Source organism: Cotesia glomerata, linkage group LG6, assembly GCF_020080835.1.
Source record: "Cotesia glomerata isolate CgM1 linkage group LG6, MPM_Cglom_v2.3, whole genome shotgun sequence".
NCBI classification, from domain to species: Eukaryota; Metazoa; Arthropoda; class Insecta; order Hymenoptera; family Braconidae; genus Cotesia; species Cotesia glomerata.
In genome coordinates this window covers 9,822,589-9,841,646 of record NC_058163.1, presented here as the reverse complement: position 1 = coordinate 9,841,646, position 19,058 = coordinate 9,822,589, and the positions used below count along the sequence as shown (strand labels likewise).

The 19,058-nt window shown below is 31.6% G+C and overlaps 3 protein-coding genes across 3 annotated transcripts; 2 read left to right on the top strand and 1 right to left on the bottom strand.

The window, feature by feature from the left end:
- Positions 1-1,379: 1,379 nt before the first annotated feature.
- On the top strand, positions 1,380-2,871 carry LOC123267879. Its single transcript, XM_044732766.1, has 2 exons — positions 1,380-1,494; positions 1,958-2,871. Exons 1-2 carry the CDS (start codon positions 1,380-1,382, stop codon positions 2,869-2,871), a joined length of 1,029 nt encoding a protein of 342 aa, XP_044588701.1.
- Positions 2,872-3,175: 304 nt separating this feature from the next.
- LOC123267878 (ATP-dependent DNA helicase PIF1-like) lies at positions 3,176-7,168 on the top strand. Its single transcript, XM_044732765.1, has 3 exons — positions 3,176-3,181; positions 5,545-5,799; positions 5,987-7,168. The coding sequence occupies exons 1-3, from the start codon at positions 3,176-3,178 to the stop codon at positions 7,166-7,168; spliced, it is 1,443 nt and encodes a 480-aa protein (XP_044588700.1).
- Positions 7,169-13,499: 6,331 nt separating this feature from the next.
- On the bottom strand, positions 13,500-15,824 carry LOC123267124. The gene is made up of 2 exons (XM_044731650.1): positions 14,373-15,824; positions 13,500-13,638 (listed from the first exon to the last, which is right to left on the bottom strand). The coding sequence occupies exon 1, from the start codon at positions 15,558-15,560 to the stop codon at positions 14,376-14,378; it is 1,185 nt and encodes a 394-aa protein (XP_044587585.1). The 5' UTR covers positions 15,561-15,824; the 3' UTR covers positions 13,500-13,638; positions 14,373-14,375.
- Positions 15,825-19,058: the final 3,234 nt, after the last annotated feature.

Genomic DNA, 19,058 nt, shown 5'->3' with positions numbered 1-19,058 from the left:
TTAAATTAATTATTTTTTTAATTTAATTAAAATAATTTTTCATAATGTCTTCTTCAAAAGTATCATCAAGTTTATCTATTCCACTGAAAATTAAAAAAAAAATTCAATTCTAGACTTCGAAACTTTTTACGATACTGAATCAAAAGACATCTTACAACTTTTCAGATGTTTATAACAATTAAATTATTATTAAAAAATTTTGTAAAAGAACTCCACATGTGGAAATTTAAAAAACTTATTTGTATAAATTTTCAAAAGTATTTTTTTATGATAATTGATTTGTTATAAAAATTTAAAAAATTATCAAATGTCAGCTGATCTCAGTGTCATTTTTTTAATCAAAATTAAATTAGCCTACATCTGAAAACTTTTATAATTTTCTTTATTAAAAAAATCATTACAAAAAAATCGAAATAAAAAATTTCACGTGTCGAAGATTTAAAAAATTATAGGTACAATTTTTTAAAAGTATTTTTTTACTTGCAATTTAATTGTTGAAAAAAATGCAAAAATTGTTGAATGTCGGCTAATTTTAGTATGATATCTTTTTACCAAGTTTATATTTAATTATAACTTTCGTCAATTAACGAATATTAAAAATAATTTTAAAAAAACTTCATCAACTAACATCAATTTTTATACTGTAAATATCGGAAACTTTGGTTTGAGTGACAACTGAGCAGGTTATGGTTGAATGTTTATTTGAATCTTCTGTTTCTACACCATTCAAAACGTGTCCTGACTTGAATAATTTTTTTCCTTTTATGTCATTTTGACCCCTAATATGGGTATTTTTGACGGACAAGAACCCGAATTTAATTATTTTTTTCATTATTTATTTCAACTAATACTATTTATTACACTGTTTACATCACTATGCTTTACATTTTTAACACCAGGGCGCTTCACTTTCAGCAGTAGTGCTGCCTCTACAGTTCTTTCTCAATCCCTCTCCTATTCATATATTCATATATGTAATAATATGTGTAATAATATTAAAAGATAATTCTACGGTTGATTCAGATGGCAATGTTATTGAACCTGAATTACATTTAATGTTTACTTTATAACCTGGCATGGATGCGAGACGTCATAATTTTCAGAGAATTAATGAAGTTGCTGCAGTTTTTTCAACTATGGCAGATGGTGGAATTCCCGAATCATATGTTACTGTTCAAAATAAAACAGATAAGTCATTTCAAACTTTAAGTAGTCTTGATCCTAATTCGGAGCCTTGGGTCTATCCTCTTTTTTATCCACATGGAAATCAAGGATGGCACATATCTATACCCTATAGGTACAAAACCGGAAGATGTGTGACTCGCGCGGATTATTATAAGTATTAATAAGCGATTCGAGACGATTTCAATATCTTTCTTATGGGCCGTCGCTTAACACAACAATGGGTAGTCGATGGGTATGTTAAAGTTGAATCAGACAGATTAAAATATTTGAAAAAACAACAGCCGAAACTGCGAGCAGAGTCTTATCAAGGTTTAATAGATCATTTATGATCGCAAAATGCTGTTAATAACACAAATTCCAATATTGGAAAAGTTATTATTTTACCCTCAACTTTTCATGGCTCACCAAGAAATATGATGCAACATTATCAAGATGCGATGTCTATTGTTCGTAAATTTGGAAAACCTGATTTATTTCTTACTATGACGTGCAATCCAAAGTGCACTGATAGAAGGATTTATTTGTATTAAATAAATATTTGTTAATAGTTAACAAATCATTTATTAGAGACCATTTTTTAGTATCAAACAAATATTTCTTAATATTTAAAATGATTTGTTTGTATTTAATAAATCAGATATTCATTTATTAAATATTAATAAATCTTTTTAAATACTAAGAAATATTTGTTAAGGACTAAAAAGTGGTCTCTAATAAATGATTTGTTAAATATTAACAAATATTTTTAACTATAAACAAATCCTTCTATCAGTGTGGCGTGAAATTTCCGAAAACTTATTGTCAGGACAAACTGCATCTAATAGGCCCGATTTAGTTGCACGTGTCTTTAATATTAAAAAAGATGCTTTAATTGATACAATTGTAAAAAAGCAACTTTTTGGAGAAGTTGCAGCTTACATTTGGGTCATAGAATTTCAAAAACGTGGTTTACCTCATTTACACATGTTAATGACATTGAAAAGTAATTCTAAGATAACTAGACCTGAACAGGTTGATAGATTAATCTCTGCAGAAATTCCAGACCCTGTTATTGATCCAACTTTATTTGATATTGTTACAAAAAATATGTTACATGGTCCGTGCGGAGATTGGTGTTTAATCGATGGCATTTGTTCGAAGAAATATCCCAAATCTTTTCGAAATGAGACTACGATGGATGCAGATGGTTATCCTTATTATCGCCGCCGAGACGAAGGAATCAAGTTTACACGAAATAGCAGTGTATTTGATAATCGTCATGTTGTACCATACAATCCTGAATTATTGAAAGCTTTCAATTGTCATATTAACGTAGAAGTTGTATTCTCAATTACAGCAGTTAAATATTTATTTAAATATGTTTATAAAGGCCATGATAAAGCAGCAATAATAGTAAACGGAAGCATACCAAATACTACAGAAGAAGCTCATGCATCCCATGATTCTCGTGATGACCCTGATAATTTCAATACCGTTAACGATTATGATGAAATACGTAATTTTGTTGATGCTCGTTACGTTGGGCCTGTAGAAGCTGTTTGGTGTATTATATCAAAAGATCTTCAAGACAAAAGTCATTCTATAATTCGGTTACCAGTACATTTACCAAATGAACAAAGTATTACTATTAATGATAATCCCTGGCGGATTCGTGGTTACGGTAAAATGGTCGTGAAACGACGGTGAATGTACCGTGAATTCACAGTGTCAACAAATGATCGTCGAATGACCGTCACTTGACTATCGAACGGCCGTCATTTGACAGTGAACAACGAGTATCATTGTGAAAGTTTTTCACTGTTACTTTATGATTTTTATTCTGTATAGTTATCATACTTTACTCTTCGAAAACCAAATTTTTACTTGACTTCTCCGATTTTTTACCTAAGTAAAAATCGTAGATCATCGATCGATCGAAAGCATATAAATTGTCAAAAAACCGTAACTCGGTGGTAGATGCACAGTAGTCTGTAAGTGAAACGAGCGTATAATGTCGGTAAGTCAGGAATTTTTTACTAGTCAACACTGAAAAAGTGCTGATTATATTTTTTTTTTTTTTATATCATTAAAAATACTCAAAGTGTATAAAAAGATAGGCAAATGAAAAATTTTCAGTAAATAATCGTGATGAAAAATTTGCAAAAAATATTAAATTATTGTAATTTTGTTTATTTCAAAGTAAAATCATAAAAAATTAATCAGATTACAGACAATCAACAGAGATCCATCATTTCAATACTTTTCATAAGAGTTTATGGCTTACAATAGTTGATTTTTTTTCATAGTCTTAAATGAGATACCATAATACCTTTTGATTATGAAAAATATAATAATCAATATTGTTTTTTTTTTTTTTTTTTTTTTTTTTTAGAGAGACGAAAACTTTAATTTCAAAATTACGGAAAAATTGTTTGTTATCAAGAAAAATTATTATGAGATATTTTTTTTTAACAATTCAATTTTTAGCAATTTCTTTTCCAGATCTTTTTTTATTTTGCCGTACACGGAAAAAAAAATCCTATGAAAAATTACTATAGTAACATCGTAATCCAGGACTAGACTTTCAGTATCTCGATTTTTACGATGCTGCCGTCTACAGAATACAATTTGAATTATTGAAAATTACGATGTTATTTAGTAAATTTTTTTTCCGTAAGAGCAAGTGAATAAGGACGCATACTATATGTTTTAATAAAAGAGAGATAGAGTCTAGTAGTTTGCGACGCCACCACCGAAAGATAACCAACTACTGTATCGAGGGTCTTATTATGTGACTGAACAGAAACTTTAGTTAATCCCTCCGATAGCGTGAGGGAATAAACCTTGGACTTGAGGCGGAGAGGACACCGGGTTCGATTCCTGGATGATACAGAATTATTTTTTCGGTGACCTAAACTTCTTTTTAATTTGAGTGATAGAAATTTACGATGTTGCATCGTATAAATTACGATGTTTGAGTTCTGGTCCGGCACTGCAATATCCGATACTAAAAATTACGATGTTTTCATTGTAATTTTTCGTACAATTTTCTTTCCGTGTAATTTCAAAATTGAGAATTTCGTAATCATCAAAAATTTGAATCATTTATTACGATTATTATTTTAAAGTCATGGAAAAAATATAACTTTATTTAAGCTATTTTTATCTGTGCAATGCAAAAAAATGACTTGGTTTTGATACCTTATGATGTGACTGAATCAAATGGTTCGTGCAGTGTCTTAGATAGCCTAGCTGGTAGAGTCTTGGGCGCGCGACCAGTTGAATCGGGTTCGAGTCTCGGTCTAGACTCCCTGGCGGTTTCGGCGACACGGTGAAAGCACGGTCGAATGACGGTTGTTTCACGGTCGTTTCACCGTATAAAGTTCGTTCTTACCGAGCGATCTGTCAGTCAGCATCGGATACCGTTGTGAACGATGTCTACTATAAATTTATTGAATATTTACGGTGCATACGCAAGTGAATCTACGACGTTATAACCGACACTGTACGCTCAATATACTGTCGAAATACGGTGATTTGACGCTACTGTCACGGACAGTAAAATAAAAAAAAATATTTCGGACAGTCTAGACCGAGATTCGAACCCGATTCAACTGGTCGCGCGCCCAAAAAGTATTGAAATGATGGATCTCTGTTGATTGTCTGTAATCTGATTAATTTTTTATGATTTTACTTTGAAATAAACAAAATTACAATAATTTAATATTTTTTTCAAATTTTTCATCACGATTATTTACTGAAAATTTTTCATTTACCTATCTTTTTATACACTTTGAGTATTTTTAATGATATAAAAAAAAAAAAATATAATCAGCACTTTTTCAGTGTTGACTAGTAAAAAATTCCTGACTTACCGACATTATACGCTCGTTTCACTTACAGACTACTGTGCATCTACCACCGAGTTACGGTTTTTTGACAATTTATATGTTTTCGAATGACTGTCAAATGACAGACGATCGATCGATGATCTACGATTTTTACTAAGGTAAAAAATCGGAGAAGTCAAGTAAAAATTTGGTTTTTCGAAGAGTAAAGTATGATAACCATACAGAATAAAAATCATAAAGTAACAGTGAAAAACTTTCACAATGATACTCGTTGTTCACTGTCAAATGACGGCCGTTCGATAGTCAAGTGACGGTCATTCGACGATCATTTGTTGACACTGTGAATTCACGGTACATTCACCGTCGTTTCACGATCATTTTACCGTGACCACGAATCCGCCAGGGATGTTTAGCAGCTGGTCTGATAGAAGTCGATCACGAGTGGAGAAGAACATTAAATGAAGCAATAATATGGATGATGCCACGGCAATTACGCTGTTTATTTGTTCGGATATTAATTCATTGTCAGCCACTTCGACCAGAAGATTTATGGGAGGAATTTAAAGGATCTATGTCCGAAGATTATAAAAGACGTTTCGGAGCAGAAGAAGGAAAGAAAAAAGCTTACATTTACATCAATTCTATGCTGAATCGTGAAGATCACAGTCTTTCGACGTTTCCCAATATGATTCAAATAAATGAAATTGATGATGGATTACTAGATGGTGAACTATTGCAAACTGTAAACGCGAGCGACTCACATACGTATTACAATAAACTTAATGTCCGTTAAAAAGAGGTAGTCAATTTTATATTAAGCTCAATTAAGAGTGAAAGGCTTTCGACATCTAATTGTATTTACATAGATGGACCTGGTGGGTCTGGAAAAACGTTTATTTATACAACTATCTGTCATATTCTAAAAAATTTAAACAAAAACATCTGTACAATGGCATATACGGGTATTGCAGCAACCCTTTTACCTAACGGAAAAACCGTTCATAAAACGTTTGGGTTACCTGTACCAATGTTCTCGGATTCATCCTCTTATATTAAACCTAATTCCTAAGCAAGGTGAATATTTGAAAAACATTGATGTTTTTATTTGGGATGAAGCTCCAATGTCGCCTAGATATGCACTAGAAATTATAGATCGTACGTTACGTCATATAATGAATAATGATATGCCTTTTGGCGGAAAAATGATGATTTTAGGAAGGGATTTTCGTCAATTACTTCCAGTTCAACCTCGGGCGACTCGAAGTGAAACTGTTAATCTTTCTATTAAATTCAGTTTATTATGGAAAGGTTTTCATCAGTTTTCATTAACACAAAATATGCGAGCATTACCAGAAGAAATAGAGTTTGTAAATTTTTTATTAGATATTGGTAATGGTACCGTCAATGATTTGAATGATGAAGTCAATTTACCGGACACATGTTTTACATCAAATAATAATGATATCGTAGAAAATGTATACGGTAGGATAATCAGAGAAAAATGTTATGATCAACTTACATCTGCAGTCATTTTATCAGCAAGAAATATAGATGTGGATGAAATAAATAAACAAGTCATAGAACTCTTGGACTCTACAACTGAAAAAATTTTCACAGCTATTGACAGTACTGAAAACTGTGATAACGGAAACATCGATGATATAATTTTACCCGAGTACTTAAATACTTTGAATCCACCTAATTTCCCGCCATATGAACTGAAATTACGACAATTTTCTATAGTGATGTTGATTAGAAATTTAAACTTAAGCGAAGGACTCTGTAATGGAACAAGACTAATAATACTAGAATTAAGAGTTAATGTTTTAAGGTGTAAAATATTATCAGGTGACAGAGCTGGAGAGATTGTCTTTATAAACAGGTTAACATTGTATTGTGAAAACGAATATCCCTTTACTTTTAAAAGACGACAATTTCTCATTAAAATAGCATTCTGCATGACGATTAACAAAGCACAATGTCAAACTTTTGATAAAATTGGGGTAGATCTTACTAAAGATATTTTTAATCATGGTCAACTTTATGTTGCATTTTCACGAGTACGTTCTTGGGCAGGCTTACAGGTATATTTAGCTTCTGAGAATCATAATAAAGTAGTTAAGAACATAGTTTATAAAGAAATTTTCACATAAATTTTGAAATCTGTATTCAACGATAGCCGAACAAAAATAATCTAACTAATAGATCTTTTAAATAACTCAATTGATCCAACATAAAGAACCTATAAATTTCAATACAGAAAGAATGAAAATATTTCAATATTTGGAAATAATCATTTTAGGAAATTAATACTGTAATTATATCAAATATTAAAAACAGTATAAACTGATTAATTTCCGTGAATAAGTTATATGCTTTACAATAAGGTTTGTCAACAGTTTCCAGTAATATTTTATGTGAAAGAAGTTCATTGTTCTACACATCAAATAATGGAAACTTTTAGTGAAACAAATTGCACGATTTCTTCGATACACAGCATTATATGCTAATCAAAATCAGAATAAGAAATTTTAATCAATTATCTGACACACACACAAACACACACACACACACACACACACACACACACACACACACACATATGTACACCCGTGTTTTCACCGGCAGCACTGTTTTTCCGCACCTGTTTTAGCTGTTTTATTATTTTTTTCCCGCCTATTTTCAAAAAATATATTATAAAACACTAGCAAATAGACTTAAAATTAAACAATATTATGCACAGACATTCACATAAAAAAACATAAAGTGTCATGATAATATACTATTTGTTTTCTATCCCTCTTTCTCTATCGTAATATCACACAAACACAAACACAAACACAAACACACACACACACACACACACACACACACACACACACACACACACACACACACACATGTACACCCGTGTTTTCGCCGGCAGGACTGTTTTTCCGCGTCTGTCTTCAGCTGTTTTATTTTTTTTTCCGCTTCTTTTCAAAAAATTTATTGAAAAAGATTATAACATAAACATAAAATTAAACAATATTATGTACAGACACTCAAAAAGAAAAACATCGAGTGTCATGGTAATATACTATTTGTCTTCTGTCCCTCTCTCTTCATCTTAAGATCACACTCAAACACACATACATACATACACACAAGCAGACAGAGACAGAATCACACACATATACAAACTCGTCATTTCACGTTTACTCTTTTGTTTCCCGTCAAATTTCCGTTGAATTTTAATAAAAATACTAGAAATTCGAATAGCGCGCGACGTGCGCGCCTAAATTTTAACCAATAATGAATCATGGCCCGTTTTGTGCGAGTTTCGACCTTTGACTAACTTCAAGACTTTCATGTATTTTAATTTAAAGGATTACTTTAAAGGATTTAAAGGTTATGAACATACATTCGTTTCCAAACACGCACTTTCCTTTACTTAACTTATAGACGTCATTAATCAATACAAAAACGACTATAAAAATGTTTTATCTAAAAATTTCTTATAACTAATCTAATCGTGCAATTAATATTAATTTTTTTACACTGCAGATACTTGTTATTAGAAAAAAAAAAAAAAACAACTTTGTATTAAAATGTATATGACATTATTTTATTCGTGATGTGATTGATCGAATAACCATAAGCATTTTTTTAAATCTAAAATTGAGATGAACTGTTTGTTGCATCAAATTTATTCATGATGTGATTGGTAGAATACATCATAAGCATAAAAATAATACATATAAAGTCGTCCCGTCCAGTAAGTCGCCGTCGGGTACTTTCGGGTTTTTTCCCCCACTTCCTCAATTTTGCCCCTTCTTAGTAAACCAAGCGGGATTTTGTAAGCGATGTCTGTAGTCACGGCTGATCTGTTGATAAAGAGCAAGGACAGCTATTCTTTACGGTAGCAGTCGGTAATTTGTGAATCTTAAAAAAGTAATAGTTATTCCCACGTATAGATGTCAGCACCAGGGACTTATTCCGATAATTATTCAAATAAGAGGCTGGAGATCATTTTATTAAATTTATATATTAGTTTATTCAATATTTGTATTTACTAGCTCCTGATAAATATTATTGTGATAAATAAATAATTTTATTGAATTATTTTGGCCACTTGTGACTCCGACGTCCCCTTTCGAATTTGCTGGAAGTTTTTTTATTCTTGTTTACCTTATATAAGGCTTTATTTTAATTTTTTTTCTTAAATCAAAGAAAAATTTTAATTTTTTAATAACTATAGCTTTTTTAATACTCGACTCAATGGGAGTTTAAAAAAAATTATAATCATCAGATATTTACTAATTTCATCATAAAATTTTAAATTTCATAATTAGAAAATTAATATAAAAACAATCAAGAGCTGAAATTTTCAATTTGAATAAATAAAAATTTAAAAATAAAGTAGACATTAAAAAAACCATAAAATGTTTTTTAATATTTATTTACAATATTTCCACAGTTTTTAGACAGTGAGACCTGCGTTTATCGATCTTTTAAACATTACCTGTAATTTATATTAATTACAGTTAAAATTACAAATTAATAATTACTAATCGGTAATTAATCTAACATACAATTAAGCATTCTTGGTCTCGCTACAAGTCAATATAAATTTATTTATAAATTTTGTTTATTTATCAATACATGTTTTTATTTGTATAAGAAAAAACATCCACCGTGATCAATACAAAGAAAAATAAAACAATGTTAATGATCAAACTTTCGCAAAATAAACATGTCCCGAGTGTGACGTTCTAAAACAAAAAGTAACCAACTGATTAACGACCACAAATTAATTAATTTATTAATCAATAAGTATGAAACCAACGTTTGTTATTTCATATTCAATTCATAGTTTATAAATAAGTCACACTCTTTTATTGTCTATTTTATAATCGTGTCAAAACAATTAAACTAAATTTTTGATTTCAATGTCCTAAGCACAAAACTTTTTACATTAAAAAAAATATGTACATACTTCCGTAGTATAAATAATATATTTTGTCTGTAATCAACAACCAGTTAAATAAAATGCAATGTGAAAATGTGAAACGCCAAGAGTTGTGTGACTCATTTTTATTTACTGCCAGAGATTTTTTTATTTCAAACAATAAAAATTTACCAGATGTAATCTAAAAATCTAAAATCTATCATATAGACAAAAAGCAAAAGAACAATTATTATAAGTGAGAAGTATTAATTATATTTAATAACATAAATTATCATTATCGTTGACATTATTGAAATATTAGCGGATAGTTCATCGAAACTTGCCCGTTGACAAGTAATCTCTCGATGGCGGGACATTAATGTCTCCAAAAGTCGCTATCAAAGCTTGGATACTGGCTTCTTCGTTGACGAATGCCATCGCCGTAAGTTGTTCTAGTTGCGCAAGGTAGCGTTCCCTAGGTGGTGAGGCCTTGCCTGTCAACGTTCTCCTGGTGGAGCGTCATCGAAGAGACGTGTGCTAGCAGATTTGAAAAGGCGTGCTGAGGGCTTGCGAAAGGTTCCTGAGTTCCTGGGTATTGATCCGGTTCCTGTTCAACTTTCTGGAGCAGACATCCCTGTTCCAGTTGTGCCAGTCTGACCCGTTGTAGCTCCAGTGGTAGTTCCTGCAAGGTAAATATTTTTTTCAATTATTTATTGTGACAAATGAGGTAAAAGCTACAATTTTTTTAAATATTGTGTTGATTTTTATTACGAATTAATGATGAAAAAAAAATATTTTTATAAAAATTTGCACTTGTAATTTTTTTCTAATTTTTACAAGGGAATGAAAATTTTTTTAATTAAAAATTCTAAAAAAATTTTTTATTTCAGCTAATTTTTTTATAACGACATTAGCTGACAATTATTTTATTATTATTACAAATTATTTATAAAAAAAAATACTTTTTTTGAAATTGTATTTGTAATTATAACACTGAAGTTGACGGACATTAAAAATTACTTTAGAATTTTATATTAATTAAATTATTATAAAAAAAATTTAATTAAAAAATTCCACTTGTGAAAACTTATAAAAATTACAAGTGAAAATTTTTAAAAGCATTTTTTTATAGTAATTTTTAGAATTAACAGCTGACTGCTAACTTCAATATTATCTTCTAATTTTGACAAGAACATTTTTTTAAAAAATATTTTCATAATTTAGTTATAGAAATTTGAAAAATTGACAATTTCTTTAATTTCAGTTTTTCAAATTTTTTTTATCAATTTAAGCAAAATATTTTATTAAAATTTCACCAACAATTACTTGTAATTTTTGTGTATTTTTTTTTATAAAAATTTGGTGGCAAAAAAAAAAAATTTTAAAAACTTTCAGGTGTTTTATCTTTACTATGATTTTTGAGTCTTACGTGTCTTTATCAACGGCGTTGAAAATTTATTTTTACCAATTGCCATGCTGTCGGCGACCAAGCAGCGTTTTTCAATAACAGGTTTGCTAACGCAGTAGCATCGCTGCATATAAATAGTCGTGCTCGACTATTTTGCGAATCATGTGGGCTATTATTATTGTCTTCATCAACGCTGTGGGAGTTGAACAGCATCAGCAAGTTGATCCCATCTCCGTTCATTACTCTGAAGGATAATGTCTTCCCTTCGCCAATAAATAAAAACCCACATGATGACTCGTTCATAGCTATGCACTTGCCGATTCCATCCCTCAGCAGTCTAGTTGTGTCTTCATCATTAAAAAATCCGGCTGCTACATCATCGATTTGAAAATTGACAAGCTTGGTTTCAAAGGGTATGGCCAACAGCTCGTCAACATTCAAATGTGTTGACGGAGGATGTGGCCCTAGAGCTTCAAAACACCGCTGGTAATACTCGTCACCTTTGATAAGTATTTCATCAAGCAACTCAAAATCAATGTCGTATTTCCTCGTTAGTGTCAAAGTCATGATTGCATAAGTTGCAATGGCAGTACACTGGGAGTTAATGTTGTTATGAGGAAATACATTTAGAGTTGCCTGATGAAAACTCGCTGATGCAGCAACAAAAAATTCTTTATGATTAGGATCTCCTGAAACAGTGGCTCTTGGGACGGTGGTCGGTAGTACAGATTCGGCTTCAGCAACAGAAACAGCAGAAGACATGATAGCGTCAACAATTTTTTGTCGACAGCTTTTCATGTCTTTCTGGGTAAAGTCAAAAGTTTCTTTTCCTTGGCACACAGTCTCAGCGTACATGCACGCAAAAACACCACAATCGTAGTTATTGTACTGCTGAGGAATGTTCTGTAACAGTAAAAAATTTGATTTCAGGATTAATTAATTTCTTAAGATTCTTCGAGACTAAAAATATGATCAACTTCATTTAATGGAAAAATGAACTATACCAAAAAAATAATTTTGGAGAATCTGATTATCTTAAATCAAACAAAAAGTTATTGAAATAAGAAATTATTTTTAATTCTAATTTCTTTTTAAGTTCAATAAATTTTTTCTGATTCAACAATTTACCTTCTTCATTTAAGAAGTTAAAACTTTTCAGTGATTTGTTTGGTACAAGAGTTTTTTTTATTAATTTCAGACAATTCTATCTTTTTAATTTCCCGCTAAGAAAATTGAAAATTTTCGAAATTCGGGAAGTTATTGGTTTTACCCTGTTTTGCAAAAATCGAGTTTTCATCAGATCTCGACGTTTTGAGGTTACAGGAAGCTTCCCTGAATACCCCTGTGAGGTTGTCACTATGTCTGTATGTGTGTGTGTGTGTGTGTGAAAGTATGTGAACCGCTTATAAATTTTGAACGGCTTGACCGATTTCATCGCGGTTGGTGCCATTCGAAAGGGATTGACCAAACTTAGATTTTGAATACAATTTGGATCGATTCGGGTTGGTAGATTTTGAGAAATCTCAAAAAAACTAAGAAAAAAAAAGTTTTTTTAAGGTGTTTTTTTCGAATAACTTTTAAAGGGCTTAGTTGATCAACTCCAAAAACTAATCAGCTCTTAAGCTTGATAAACCACGTCAATCGCCACCAAGAACGTAAAAATCGGTTGATTGGTTCGAGAGATATCGTCGACGAAATATTTGGAAACAGGTGTTTTTTTAACATAACTCCGACATTATTTGGAATAATTTTCAAACGGTTTTACCGATCGATTTGAAAAACGAATCAGCAATTAACATAAAAAAATTACGTTGATTGTCGTCAAGCCAGTCAAAATCGGTCAATTCGTTCAAGAGATATCGTGAAAGAAAGAACACTAAAAAAAGTGTTTTTTCGGAACTACACCGAATTTCCTAGTTTTATCAATTCAAACTTAGAGATTCTTCATGAGGCTGAGAAAACTGCGTCGAATACCGCCAGCCACGTGGAAATCGGTCGATTCACTTAAAAGTTATTGCGGTTTGAAAATTTAAAAAATATTGTTTTAAGGGGGGAAATACGTGTAGATGGCCGTTTTCGAGCAGATTTTAATCAATTATTTAAAGGTATAAAAAATTAATATTATTTATTCAAACTTTTGGGTTATTTTATACATATATTGAAGAGTAAAAATTTACATTTACAAGAATAAAACTTAAAAAGTAGTAAAGATATCAGCTGATACATCTCGTAGGTTGTCGTCCGACTTCGCAACTGGTGTACATCATGGAGGCCATAATTTTTATCTGAAATCAATGCATCAAAATTATAACTTTTTTTAGACATGTATCTTCTATATGAACCTCATTTTAAAGAAAAAAAAAAAAAATTTTCATTTTTTTGACGGCTGTGAAAGTAAGTCATGTTTTTTTACCTTTTTTTTGTTTATTGTTTAGTATAAAAAAATTAGTTAATATGAAAAAATTGCTTCTGATTGAGGTTCATATTCAGCACAATTATGTAAAGAAATAATATACTAAATTTGAAGATGATTGGTTAGAAACTTTTTAAGCTAGAGTGTACACTAGTTCGAAAAAACTAGTTTCGAGAAAAACGCGTTTAAAAAATAAGTGATGAAAAAAGTTAAGGTGACCGTCTCTTTTTTCTCATGCAATAATTTCTCGCGACATAAATTATCAGCAATAATTTCTTGTTCGATGTTTTCACAAAGGCAATATTTCTCATTGTCAAAATTTATTTGGTATTATTAATTATTATTAAAATTAATATTTATTTAATTATGAATTTTTAATGATAAAGTGAAAATAAAATATTTGAGAAACTTTTAAATGATAATTTTTGCTCTGTGAGAATTTTTTAATCAAGAAATTTTTGAGTGAGAATTTTTTGCATGTGAGAAATTTTTGTATGATAAATTTTTTATGAAAAATTTTTGTTTCGATAAATTGTTACTGGTAAATAAAGCCACGGTGCCAAAAGGTTAATATAAAGTTGTATTAAACGAATTGAAACAACTTACCAATTAATCAGCTATTCCAGCACCATATTGTAAGCCTTCTTCAGCTTCATATGCTTCATTTTGAGCTTGTAGCTTTTCTTTTCGTGCTTTTCGGGCTTCTTTACTGTCCAAGGAGCTGCGTCGATTCTGACGGGTTACGCGCTGACTGTCGGATTGTTGTGCGTGATTGAAGCTATTGTTCCCAACGATGAGACCTAACTCGTTCATGACTAATAAAATACTTGAACTGCCTTCATTGAATAAGCAAGCAGCCAAGTATGCAGCAATTTCAATAGTTTTTAAACCACTATGCAAATGTTTAGGGGCCATACGCCAAATAGTTGAATTAAAACTTTCATTAGCATTTTGAGTATGGCCTCCTAAACATCTCTCCAATAAATCTACCCGGGATAAATCCTGATAAATTGGAAAAATCGCTTTTTGAACGTCAGGATGCAAAGGTGTCGGATGTTTTGGAGGTTCTGTCCCCAGAGCTTTAGCTTCGTTCCACTTACACCAGCTATCTACACCCTTTAGACATTTGTCATGTTGTGGATTATCATCTGTTGATATCATATGGAAATAAGTTGCCAATATCTCATTTTTCATGTCTTCAACGCTATTTACATTTCTCCTAATTGCTAGTCCATAGTAAGTGCTTAATTTTTTTATTAAAACTTCTGTCAACTTTCCTCTTCCGCCCAAATGTTTTTCTTTTTTTACGCTCCGGAGTCGCGTTCCCATTCTTTTTTGCACATGACCTATACATTCGCTTTTAGTTACTGTCAGTTCATCACCATACGGGTTCAATTTTATCACTGCTGAGAATGTTTTGGAATCTCCATCGCCTATATAATTACCGTACTTTACTCCGTGTAATTCTTCTGACCTTGTAAACATCGTTTTGATAGCTTCAACTTCCATACTTCCCGCAGATCCTTCATGTGTTTGTGTGCAGCTTTCTTCATCATGGTTTTCTTCCCAAGCTATATATTCCGGTGAAGTTTTCGGTTTGTTCTTCCATATTGCACACGCATGACAATAACTACTCCGAACAACTAAATCTACAACCTTTCCAGTATAATAGCCTATTAGAGTTGTAACGCCAAATAATGATTTGAATCCTCGTTTCCTCCAAGTTCCATCACCAGATACTTTAAAATTAAGAAGAGGTCTTTCGTGCTTCTCATTTTCTTTTTTTTTCTTCATCTACAGCTTTCTTACAACAAAATTCAAATATTTTTTTAGCAGCACTGTGAATATGATCATATATCGAATTGTAAGTATTTTCACAGATACCTGGAAGTATATGAATGACTACCTACTCGACCCTAACCGACCGCTCCGTTCAGGTAATTATGTTCTCGGGCGCTGTACCGAGCGCACTTACTAAATCGCTTGTAACTTTTGAACGAATAATAATTTTGACCTGAAATTTTAACTGTATATTTTTCAATAGTTTTACAAGCGATTTATGAAAAAAAAAATTTTGAATTTTTTCAAGCCTCTACACGTATTTCCCCCCTTAAGAGACTTCTATCAGACTTTTGAGCCCTAAGAGCTCAAAAGCATGGAAAAACTATTTATTTGAGCTCGAAGAGCTCAAAATAACACATAAATTACATTTTCGGGCTCGAAGAGTGCGAAAGTGCAATTTTAAGCGCTCAGGTATGGAATTAGCGGGAAATTGCAGGGATGGCCTTCAGAGTCAACCGTTTTTCTAATTTTTTTTATTTAAAAAAATTTTATTACCTTAGGATTAGAAATTGTCCACAAAATTTTCTGTTTTTGCCGCACACAAGCTTCTTCTTCCATGTAATTCCGTATGCACTGAAAAAAAATATATCAATTAAAGTTAACTTACATCACAATAAATATTTATTTTTTTTTCTTCAATTCCGTTGTAAAAATATTAATCGAAAAATAAAAGCTGGTAAATTTTATATTTGAGTGACTCTAACAGCGAAAATAAAAAATAGCAATATTTTTATGGCTATCTGGCTACTAAAGCGCGAAATTTTAAAAGTTTCAATTATTGTTTTTCATTATACAATTTTTCATTATACGTCCTTCCGGCTTTAATAAAAATTCTCCTAAAGCCACAAGAGCGGATAACTTTGAGACACGCCTTTTTGGTGTTAATTCAAAAATTTTTTTTACTGATCATGACGGTTTGGACGATTTTGGGCAAATAAAAATTGTTTTAATATTTCACTTTCGGCATTTGTTACACCATATGTTGATATTGAATATCTTAAATTTTTTTCTTAATAAAACAATGATAATTTTGAGTGGTACAAAAAATTATTTACCTAAAATTTACATATTTTCAAAAATCTATACTTACGAATAAATATTCTGCAGTCTTTGTATATATGCTGTTGTAATGGGTGATTCGATTAATTCGGCAGTCTACGACACACAAAGCCCAGTGGTTCGACAGATGAGTGGGTATGATGATTATGTCCTTTTCGAAGATATTAATCTGAAATATACAATTTTGTTATTATATTTTATTTCAAGGATAATGTGCTTATAAGTTTACGACCTTGACTCATAAATTTTTAACTTCCCGTTAAGAAAATTGAAAATTTTCAAAAATCGGGAAGTTATTGGTTTTACTCCGTTTTTTAAAAATCGAGTTCTCATCAGATCTCGACGTTTTGAGGTCCTAGGAAGCTTCCCTGAATGTTTTCACGATGATGTCCGTATGTCTGTATGTATGTGTGTGTGTGTGTGTGTGTGTGTGTGTGTGTGTGTGTGTGTGTGTGTGTGTGTGTATGTATGTATGTATGTATGTATGTATGTATGTAACCCTTTTATAACTTTTGAACGGCTTGACCGATTTCATCGCGGTTGGTGCCATTCGAAAGGGCTTGACCGAACTTAGATTTTGAATATACTTTGGACCGGTTCGGATCTGTAGATTTTGAGAAATCTCAAAAAAACTACAAAAAAAATTTTTTTCAAATGTGGTTTTTTTGGAATAACTTTCAAACGGCTTAACCGATCAATTCCAAAAACTAATCAGCTCTAAACCTCAAAAAACCACGTTGATCGCCGTCAACCTGGTCAAAATCGGTTGATTCGTTCGTGAGTTATCGTTGTCGAAAGAAAACAAAAAAAAGGTTTTTTCGGAATTACTTCGAAATTCCTTGTTCGATCAATTTGAACTTAGAAATTTATCATGAAGCTTAAAAAACTGCGTCGAATGCCTTTAACCGCGTGAAAATCGGTTCATTTATTCAAGTCATTGCGGTTGGAAAATTAAAAAAATTGTGTTTTATTAAACTTCTATTAAACTTTTGAGCTCGTTCGAGTTCAAAAGCATAGAAAATCTCTCTCTGAGCTCGGAGAGTTTAAAATAAAACACAAATTGTATTTTTGAGCTCCAAGAGCTCAAAAACGGCATGAGTACAATTTTAAACGCCTAAGTAGAGAATAAGCGGGAAGTTGCAGGGATGGTCAACCGTTTTTCCTATTTTTTTTTTTTTGAAATTATAATAATGATTATTATTATAATTATTACAATTATAATTATAATCTAAATTATAATTATAAATAACAGAAAAGTTATACCTTTTTGGTCCAATTAGCTACACCTTTATGGGACTCAATGCTCAGCTTGGTGAAAAATTGTGTGTCGTAGACGTGTACCGATAGATTTGATTCTTTCGCGAGCAATCGAAGATATATGTTTATCACCTTGAAGAATAAAATTCAAAAATATTTTGTAATTTACTTAAGGAAGTACGAACACCATAGCAACTTCTCACAAAAGGCTTGATTTTTTTTCAATATGAAGTTTAAGTAGGTCTTATATTGATACATTGATACATTTCTGTATTTTTCTCGTAAAACTGTCGGTAAATATTTTTAAAAAACTTATGGAAGAAAGTAAATATATTGGTGATAAATTTAATTCAAAAAAATTTACACTTGCCCGACTAATTAAAGTGTATTAATTAAAAGAATAGTATATTACACACCTAGAGAAGTAAAGTAAGAAATGTCTCAGATCACATGTAATTGTCAGCTGAGGCGAAGTCGAGGTTGACAAAAATGTGATCTGAGGCTTTCTTATTCACTTCCCGTGGAGTGTATGCTATTTTTTTGCTCGACGAAGGCAGAAAGTGATAACTTCGTTTAGCGCAGCGGGCCGAAAGTTGACGCTTTCTGCCCGTCGAGCGAAAAAATGTATGTCTATATATTGAGAAAAGTCATATGGTTACTGCTCTCCCCTTACTGCGCTAGGGTCGATACCTATCTCCCAACCCGCCTAGCGCTCGTACTTCCTTAATAACTTTTTTTTAACTGCATGTAGTGAACATCGATAATTAAAAAAATCTAGAAATTATTTTTTTGCCCTCCGGGCGGAAAGTGGCAACTTTCGTCCCGCTGCGCTAAACAAAGTTGCCGCTTTCCGCCTTCGTCGGACAAAAAAATAGTATACACTCCACGGGAAGTAAATAAGAAAGCCTCAGATCACATGTTTGTTGACCTCGGCTTCGCCTCGGACAACAATTACATGTGATCTGAGACATTTCTTACTTTACTTCCCTAGGTGTGTAATATACTATTTTTGCCCTCCGGGCGGAAAGTGGCAACTTTCGTCCCGCTGCGCTAAACAAAGTTGCCGCTTTCCGCCTTCGTCGGACAAAAAAATAGTATACACTCCACGGGAAGTAAATAAGAAAGCCTCAGATC

Coding starts and splice junctions, on each gene's coding strand:
- LOC123267124 (XM_044731650.1), bottom strand. CDS start 15,560: ATGAAGAAAAAAAAAGAAAATGAGAAGCACGAAAGACCTCTTCTTAAT.
- LOC123267879 (XM_044732766.1), top strand. CDS start 1,380: ATGGGCCGTCGCTTAACACAACAATGGGTAGTCGATGGGTATGTTAAA. Junction 1,495..1,957: donor GCGAGCAGAGTCTTATCAAG/GTTTAATAGATC, acceptor TCCTTCTATCAG/TGTGGCGTGAAATTTCCGAA.
- LOC123267878 (XM_044732765.1), top strand. Junction 5,800..5,986: donor CGTATTACAATAAACTTAAT/GTCCGTTAAAAA, acceptor CGGGTATTGCAG/CAACCCTTTTACCTAACGGA.